Source organism: Otolemur garnettii, unplaced genomic scaffold, assembly GCF_000181295.1.
Source record: "Otolemur garnettii isolate 467f Iridium unplaced genomic scaffold, OtoGar3 scaffold00054, whole genome shotgun sequence".
Lineage (NCBI taxonomy): Eukaryota > Metazoa > Chordata > Mammalia > Primates > Galagidae > Otolemur > Otolemur garnettii.
In genome coordinates, this window is record NW_003852449.1 from 5,144,820 (window position 1) to 5,154,278 (window position 9,459).

Below are 9,459 nucleotides of genomic sequence, written 5' to 3' on the forward strand. Positions count from 1 at the left end.
ATACTCCTTCTCTCAAGCAATTATACAAAAAGCTTCCTTTTCTCTAATGTGACACTATTATCATAAATGAATCCCAACTGCTATGTAATCAAATGAAAATTCTTTTTTATTTTTTTCGAGACACAGTCTCACTCTGTTGCCCTGGGTAGAGTGCTGTGGGATCATCAGAGCTCACAGCAACCTCAAACTCTTGGGCTAGAGTGTTCCTCTTGCCTCAGCCTCACAAGTAGCTCGGATTATAAGTGCCCACCATGATGCTCAGCTAGTGTTTTCTATTTTTAGTAGAGATGGGGTCTCTCTCTTGCTCAGGGTGGCCTCAAACTCCTGAGCTCAAGCAATCCATCTGTCTTGGCCTCCCAAAGTGCTAGGATTACAGAAGTGAGGCACTGCACCTGGCCATAAATGAAATTTCATTTTGTGGTATCATCTATTACTTTAACGTATCAGAGGAATTTACATAACACTCCAGAGAACAGAAGTAAGAGATAATAGGTACTTCAGTACTACCCATATTATCTACCAAGACTACAGTGTGAGCAACAGAGTGTAGATTCATATTAGTAGTTCCTTGAATAAAACTTTCTAGACAGAATCTTCCACAAACACAGGTTTTTGCAGTATCCAAATCTTGGCAAAGATGGAATGGAATGATACGGGAGCCGTATGGAATCCTATGGGAAAAAATGTTTAACAACATGTTACTAGATTCAGAACTTCACACATTAGGACATAATTATTAAAACACTGAGTTATACGCATGCAAGAATGGAAAAATAAATTACTTTATCACTTAAGTGACTCATTTGTTTTATCTTAATTGGTAAGAATGGGAAAAACATATTAAAAATCCACACTTGACATAATGTGAAGTTAAGATACTGCTCCATAAAGTATCTTTTGGCATGGCTGCTTAATAGCATAACTGACTAAAAAGAATGGTGTCCCAAAATGGGGTGGCAGGGACTGACCCCACTGATATTTTGCTTTTGTGTATTTTGTTGTCCAGCATAAACAAATACATACACAAGAAAAACACAAGTGGGGTCAGTCCATGACACTCCCCCATGTGACTATTAAAACCCTTAAATGGTACCCAATGCAATTAAAATCATATCAAACTCTTGCGTTTATCTACAAGACACAGAAAGTCCTGCAACTGCCTGCCCGCTGCCCAACTCCTCCAGGCTAAACACAGCCATGCCCATTACTCTGTCTCGGAAACACTGTCTCGTTCTTTGTTGTTTTTCTAGTCCCTGGCCTATGCTAGCACATTAATAGGTGTTCAGATATTTTTCAACAGATAAGTCTACCCTTGTAACTTAAACTAGCGTTTAAACCCTTCCAGAAGAAGGTTTTTATTATATTATTTCTTTCATACATATCTTAGAGAAACAATAGCCTCAGGAGAAACTTATTGCCAAAAGACAATTTCAAATTCCTCCAAATAAGGGGTATTAACCTGAATTGTCAGTATCACTTCTGAAGATCTAAAAAGATCTGCAAAGATCCACATCAAAGCAAAAATAGTAGTTACCTTCAGAAGGGGATCTAGAATTGGCTCTCTTTGCAATTTTTTATTTTTCATTAAAAAAATGCCAAGAAGTGTCTATCACATGTTTACACCGTATGTTTCTCTTTCAGGATAGATAGTCACAGTCTGAGGAAACAGATAATAAAAACTGTATTTTCTATCTACTGTATTTTCCCAAATATTTTCCTAGTAGATTATAACTTTGTTTCTAACAACTAGTTAGGACATTTATCAACAGCTAGATAATAAGTATTGTCATGTTTTTGGATCTATTTCTTTTTAAAACAAAGGGGCTGAAAACATGCAAAATTAATCTTCAGTAAAGGTTAGGGTCACTTTACGAGGAGCTATATTAATAGAGGTCAAGTTTAGAAAACAATATAATAAAATTATTTTGCTGCTGGATTGTGCCTAGCCAGTTAACTATATTACATTTTGATCATCTATTTTTTTTCCTTCCAAAGCTGTATTTTTCCATGTTGGACTTTAGTCAGTTTTTTCCTGATTGTTTAGCCAATTTGTTGTAGTCTTTGCAATCCTTGAAAATTGTTCATATTTTTTCATTTGGACATAATTTTCAAGTTCAAATAAATACAATGTACAATTTCTGGTTTTTTTTTTTTCCTTCTTCAGTCTCTGTCGCCTGGGCTAAAGTGCTGTGGCCTCAGTTCAGAGCAACCTCAAACTCCCGGGTTCAAGCAATTCTCCTGTCTCAGTCTTCTGAGTAGCAGGGACAACAGATGCCTACTACAATGCCCAGCTAATTTTTCTATTTTTAGTAGACAGGGGTCTTGCTCTTGCTCAGGCTGGTCTCGAACTCTTGAGCTCAAAGGATCTGCCCGTCTCAGCCTCCCAAGAATGCTAAGATTACAGGTATGAACCACCATGCCCGGCCATATTATTTCCTCAGAAGAAAGTCATTGCCAAAAGACACAATTTCAAATTCCTTCAAATCAGGGGTTTTAACCTGAATTGTCAGCATCACTTCTGAAGAGCTAAAAATATATATATATATAACATAGAGGCCCATCTCCAGAAATTCTGAACTAGTTGGTGTTGAGTGGAATTTAGGGATCTATATTTCTTATCTGTAGTTTCAAAGCTCCTTTACAGCTAATGACAAATTGATTGATTGATTTTTAATTGCCAGACAAGCAAATTACATGTACTTATATATCCAGTAAATATTTACTGAGATCTTTTATAAGCCAGGCACTGCTCTAGGCAATTACATGTATAATCACGTTAACAGGCAATTCTTAACTCCTAGTTAAGAGTCAATGCCTTAAACCAGAGGTTCCAAAGTGTGTTATCACTAGCTTCTACATCACGTACAGCAGTAGCATCACCTGGGAACTTGTAATTACGAGATACAATTTCTTTAGCCCCATCCCCAACTTAATGAATCAGAGTCTCTGAGGGTGGTAACCAGCAACCTTTTCAAATCAGCATCACCTGAAAGCTTGTTAGAGCTATAGGACCTCTACCCCAGACCTCCAAAACAGACTCTAACAAGACTCCCAAGAGATCTGAATATGCTTTAGAAGTCTGAGAAGCATGACCTAAAGCAGTATTTTGTTTTTTTAAGAGATGGAGGTCTTGCTATGTTGCCCAGGCTGGACTCAAAGTCCTGGGCTCAAGTAATCCTCCTGCCTCTGCCTCCCTGGTAGCTTGGAGTACAGGTGCATACCACTATGTCCAGCCAGCATTGGTTTTTAATTATAGCAAGCTGTATATTATTGTTTTTCTTTTGTAGAGACAGAGTCTCACTTTGTGGCCCTTGGTAGAGTGCGTATAGAGTGCGTAGAGTGCCGTGGCGTCACAAGCTCACAGCAACCTCCAACTCCTGGGTTTAAGCGATTCTCTTGCCTCAGCCTCCTGAGTAGCTGGGACTACAGGCGCCCGCCACAATACCCAGCTATTTTTTGGTTGCAGTTCGGCCGGGGCCGGGTTTGAATCTGCCACCCTCAGTATATGGGGCCAGTGCCCTACTCTCTGAGCCACAGGCGCCGCCCGCAAACTGTATATTAGAATCAATCATCTGGAAAGCTAAAAAACAAAACAAAACAAAAACTGAGCCCTGTAATATCGGCACTTAAGGAGGCTAAAGTGGGAGACTACTTTAGGCCAGTTGTTTGAGAAAGGCTTGGGCAATATGGCAAGAAACTCAACTCTTAAAAAATAAAAAAGTTAGCGGGATGTTGTGGTGTGTACCTGTAGTTATAGGCACTCAAGAAGCTGAGGCAGGAGGATCACTTGAGCATAGGAGTTGGAGGTTACAGTGAGCCTGTGATTACATATTACACTCCAGTCTGGGCAACGGGGTGAGACAGTGACTCACTCTGTTTCTCTCTCTATATACATACATATATACAGTAGAACCTCCATAGTGGACCACCTTGCTACACTGAGTTGCCTCCGAAGTTGACCTAATTTTCACAGACTGGACACACACCACATGTATGTATCAGTACAGCAGGCCTAGTTCTTTATGTTGACCACCTCTGCGTACTGACCAGTTTGTTATAGTCCCTTGGGTGGTCAACTTACAGAAGTTCTGCTGTAGTGAGTCCTATGACAAAAAAGAAAAATCAAGCAAGGTAAGGAGGAAAGCAATACAACTTTAGATAGGATGAACAGGTTGAGACCCTTCTGGGATGACACTGGGCAGGGAAGTGACTAAAATCGAAGTGAGCTATGAAACTTCCTAGAGGAAGACCATTGTAGGAAGAGGCAAGAAACAGCAGGAAGGCCATTATAGCATGGGGTCAGACTATCCCATGGTCATAGGAGGCGATGTCAGACTTTAACTACTACTCTGAGTTTAATGAGAATACTAGAATCAAAGGTACTACATTTAGGACTATTAAAATCTTACCTATTATTTAATACAGTTCTTGCGGAAGACTCCAATAAAGTTAATGGCATTTGCAGCATTATAATTGGAAGGACTTCTGGTTGTTCAAAAGCATTTCCAAAAAGATCCAAGTATTCAAGGGATAAATTTTTAAATTCACTAGGCAAAAATGGAAGCTTATTTCGGGCTGCTGACAAAAAACGAAGGTTTCTTAGTTGCCCTATCTTGAAAGGCAATCGAATCAATTCATTATCATCAAGTTTTATATCTGTAAGTTCTCGGAGCTGGCAAAACTGCACAGGGAGTGCTTTGATTTTGTTCTTGCTGAGATCCAAACACCGAAGTGACTTCTGGAGTGCAGAGTGACACAAGGCTACACTAAATGACTTCAAGTGATTGTCACTCAGGTTCAGTTCTTGAAGGTGTATGAGGTCTCCAATTGTAGTTGGAAGCTTTTTTATATGATTGTGACTCAAGTCTAATTTCCTAAGGTTTTTTAAGCAAAGCATACGCATATCAACTTGGACGAGCCCACAGTAAGAAGTCTGAAGATGTTCCAGAGAATATGGAAAGTTCTTGCTTAGAGGATAATCCTTTTTGGATGTGATAACCATTTTAGTTTTAAATTTTTCAAATTCTGAAGTCTTCACAGGTGTCAGCAATGAGAGCGGGGCTTCAACATCACAGCCTCTGTGAGCCAGTTTCACAGCTGAAAGGAAACCCTTTAAACTGCTGGAATTGGCCTGAATAAACAAAAATAAGTTGTAACATTATAAATTCCATTGTTGATAACATATATATGCTAGTTCTTCCCATAACAAATTCTGTAGAATTATATTGGAATGTAATACAATCATTTATTGAAATTGGCTATAAAAAATCATTTTTTTACCAGTCCGAACAACATAGTGACACTTCATCTCTATACAAAATAGAAAAATTAGGTGGCTATAGTGGCTTTTGTCTGTAGTCCCAGCTACTTGTGAGGCTGAGGCAAGAGGATCACCTAAATGAAGGTGTCTAGGGTTGCAGTGACTTATGGTGACACCACTGTACCCTATCCCAGGCAATGGATGCAGTCTCAAAAAATAATAAATTTTGAAGTATTCTGCTTTTACTAAATTTCAACTTTAAAGGCTTTTGAAAAAAGTTATGTTGAGAGACACATTCTAAATTGTTAAAAGCTAAATCATAAGAATATAAAGTAAGACAGGAAAACCTTAAAGATTCTACTTAAGATTGGAGTTTAAGATGAACTGACCCAAATTTCCAGTGCCTCTAAGATAAGACACGTGCACAAAGACTAAGATTGTGTGAAGTGATGGTGCTCTCAAAAGGAACAGGTGCCAGAAAATAGGTAAGGCAAGAGAGATTGCTCCTGGCTGGCAAAACTGCACAGGGAGTGCCTTAATTTTGTTCTTGCTGAAATCCATTTGTTCTTCTCTGAGACACAGAAATCACTGTGAAAGTGGCATGTAAGCTAAGACATCAATAAAAACAGCTAATACTTATAGAATACTCTGGAAGTTACCTAAAGTTTACGGGTGAAGAACATGTAAAACTTCAGCAAGTTTGGGAAACTAAGTATGTGATGGTATTTTGTTGGAATGTGGGAACAGTGTCAAGATTGAAATGAGGTGAGACTGTCAAGGTGGGAATGTTCAGGCTGTGGGAAACCACAGCATAAGTTCAAGCATGAAAATTGTATGACAAGAGTTAACATTATTTTGGCAGCACTGTACACAATGAACAGGAGTGGGAAAAGTCTACAGAAGACCTAGGTCCAGTAGAGGGGAATGGCTTACAGACTTGGGAGTCACCCACAATAATAGTTGAGCTATAGGATGGAAGGCAGGTATAATATAAAACAGGCAAAAGGTCAAAATAAAGAATTTCATTTGGGGATAGAAAAAAGGTTGCTTGAGTTGGGAGACAAAGGAATGCCTGAGAAAAACTAAAGGTAAACCCAGGTAGTGCCCTATCATAGATGCCAAAAAAGAGCATTAAGAAAAGGGTGGTTACTGGTGTCAAATTCTAGAGTTCAAAAACGATGGAAAATAATGACAATGTGATAGGCATCTAGGAAGGAGAAGATTGATCTTTAAGGCAGTGTTTTAAATGAAGGTCAAAAAGACTGCTAAGAAAATGGGGGCAATGAATTCAGTCTTGTCTTTCTAAAATTTGTCGGTTCTGTCTTTTTTTTTTTTTTTTTTGAGACAGAGCCTCAAGCTGTCCCCCTGGGTAGAGTGCTATGGCATCACAGCTCACAGCAACCTCCAACTCCTGGGCTCAAGCGAGTCTCCTGCCTCTGCCTCCCAAGTAGCTGGGACCACAGGCGCCCGCCACAACGCCCGGCTATTTTTTGGTTGCAGCCGTCATTGTTGTTTGGCAGGTCCGGGCTGGGGATTCGAACCCGCCACCCTAGGTGTACGTGGCTGGCGCCTTAGCCGGTTGAGCTATAGGCGCCGAGCCTTCTGTCTTATTTTTAACTCAGTGAGACCTCAGCTTGTTTTATTTTTTTGAGACAGTGTCTCACTATGTCACCCTCAGTAGAGTACTGTAGTGTCACAGCTCACAGCAATTTCAAACTCTTGGGCTTAAGCAATTCTCTTAGCTCAGTCTTCCAAGTAGTTGGGACTATAGGTGCCTGATATAACACCTGGCTATTTGTTGTTGTCATTGTTGTTTGGCAGGCCTGGGCCAGGTCTGGATCTATCAACCCCAGTATAGGTGGCTGGTGCCCTAGCCACTGAGCTATAGGCGCTGAGCCCTCAGCTTGTTTTTAGATAGAAGTTAGTGGCAGGATAGGCTGAAGATCAAGGTAAAAAATGACAAGAATATGGAGGAGTAGGATAAAATTCTTCCATTCCATCTAAATTCCTTACATAATTATTCAATTTTTTGAGCCTGAGTCTGTTGCCACAGGTTAAGAGTGTCAGGGCATCAGCCTTGCTCATAACAACCTCAAACTCCTGGGTTCAAGTGATCTTCCTGCCTTAGATTTCCAAATAGCTGGGACTATAGACACCCACTACAATGCCAGCTTATTTTTCTACTTTTAGTAGAGGTTGGGCATGGTGGCTCACCCTGCAATCATAGCACTCTCAGAGGTCAAGGCAGGTAGATTGCTTCAGCTCAGGAGTTTGAGGCCAGCCTGAGTGAGATGCCCATCTCTACTAAACATAGAAAAATGAGCTAGGTCATTGCGGTGGACATCTCTAGTCCTAGCTACTAGGGAGGCTAGGCAAGAAGATCACTTGAGCCCAGGGGTTTGAGGTTGCTGTGAGTTTTGATGATGCCACAACACTCAATCCCAAGGTGATGGAGTCTCTGTCTCAAAATAAATAAATAAGTAAATAAAATATTTTTAATAGAGATGGGGTATTGCTTTTGCTCAGGCTGGTCTCAAACTCAAGGGATCCTCCTGCCTCAGCCTTCCAGAGTGCCAGGGTTACAGGCAGGAGCTGCTGTGCCCGGGCAAGTTATTCAATTTTTAATGTTTACAAAGCACTTTACTTGAGGTTAAGGATAATGCAAGAACAAAGACAACATTGTTCCTCCTGTCTTGGCAGGGAAAAGAGAAAAAGGAGAAATAGGGCAAAGAAAACAGTTTTGAAAAAATTCTAATAGTTGATGTATTTTTGAAAATTATAGTAAATAAAATACAAAAAAAAGAGTACTAATTATATTTTATCCTCCTTTTTTACACGAAACTCATTATTTGTAACTTGTAGTTACCTGGTAAAATGTAAACTAGTGCCACTAGCCTATAGAGTTCCAGTCTAAGAATACCCTAATGTTCCATCTTGGGCGATGAAGCAATCTGTTTTCCTCCCCATCCTGGGAGGATGACTTACTAAGACTGACTCGGCCCTTTTAGAAGGCACACAAGTACATCTGGGAAGTTGCCTCTGATGGCTCTGCCTCTTCAAATGTACCTGTAAGAATCTGTCCCTGTTTAGCTATATGGGATACCCTGATACTTAGCCTTCTTCTTTAAAGAAAATACAGCCTAGCAACCCAACCATTAATGTTTCTAATACCATACCTTACTTAGACAGATATCCACAGGAGGCTCCTTTAAACGAACAGTGGCTTTCCCCTCATCCACAAATTTGGTGAAGAGTTGCTCAATGTTCTCCGTTAGCTGATTAAAACCAAAGAGAAAAAAGACCAAGTTAGATATTGTTATTCAATATTTATTGCAACTAGAATGTGCCTGTCACTTTGCTAGGCTTTGGTTTGGCTTTAGTCCTTTGAGTATGGGTGTCACAGTTTCAAGTTTTAAAGTTTGGGCTGGGCACAGTGGCTCATGCCTGTAATCCCAGTACTCTGGGAGGCTGAGGTGGGTGGATCACCTGAGTGAGACCCCCATCTCTAAAAATAGCCAGGCATTGGGCCGGCACCTGTAGTCCCAGCTACTAGGGAAGCTGAGGCAGGAGGATCACTTGAGCCCAAGAGTCTGTCACATTCTACCAAGGGTGACAAAATAAGACTCTGCCTCAATTAAAAAAAAAAGTTTTAAAGTTTGATCTTTTTTTTTCTCTTAAGCAGTTGGGAAGTTGCACTCTTCATCTAGCTGGTGGTGGGTATTAATGCTCTGTCCAGTAATGCTCTACTTTTTTGACAACAGTATCCGCAGTGTTTTTGGAGGTGTTCCTCTTCTCCCATTACAACTATGTAGCTGCAGTAAGAGTTGCTCAAATAGTTTCTTGCCTTCATAACCTCAGTCCATTAGAGTGGGATGCCTCCCCATAGATTACATATAAATCCCATGAAAGCAAGAATCTATTTACTTTGTTTACTACTCTACCCCCACACCTAGAACAAGTGCTCAAAAAATTTTAACTGCTGTTGCCTCTGCTTTCGACTTCAACAACTATTTATTGAAAGGCCACTATGCACCAAGTATTAAGAGAGTAGCATGGGACACATGGGAGAATAACTCTGGCATAGTAACTACACTTATAGCGGTGACAATCTGATCAGAGAGAGTAATTTAAAAAGTAATTACAGGCTCGGCGCCTGTGGCTCAAGCGGCTAAGGCGCCAGCCACATGTACCTAAGGTGG

At 40.3% G+C, this 9,459-nt stretch overlaps 1 protein-coding gene across 2 annotated transcripts in view; it reads right to left on the bottom strand.

Annotated features, from left to right (window-relative positions):
- Nucleotides 1-398: 398 nt before the first annotated feature.
- Nucleotides 399-9,459, bottom strand: part of LRR1 (leucine rich repeat protein 1) — a 10,382-nt gene continuing 1,321 nt past the window's right edge. The window contains exons 2-4 of one of the 2 annotated variants that reach the window (XM_003792168.3): nt 8,437-8,535; nt 4,410-5,131; nt 399-671 (exon numbers count right to left, since the gene is read on the bottom strand). In XM_003792168.3, the coding sequence (XP_003792216.1) occupies nt 431-671; nt 4,410-5,131; nt 8,437-8,535 (1,062 nt within the window). In that variant the 3' untranslated portion in view covers nt 399-430. The remainder of the gene's footprint in view (nt 672-4,409; nt 5,132-8,436; nt 8,536-9,459) is intronic. The other variant, XM_012806575.1, reaches the window with a different exon arrangement.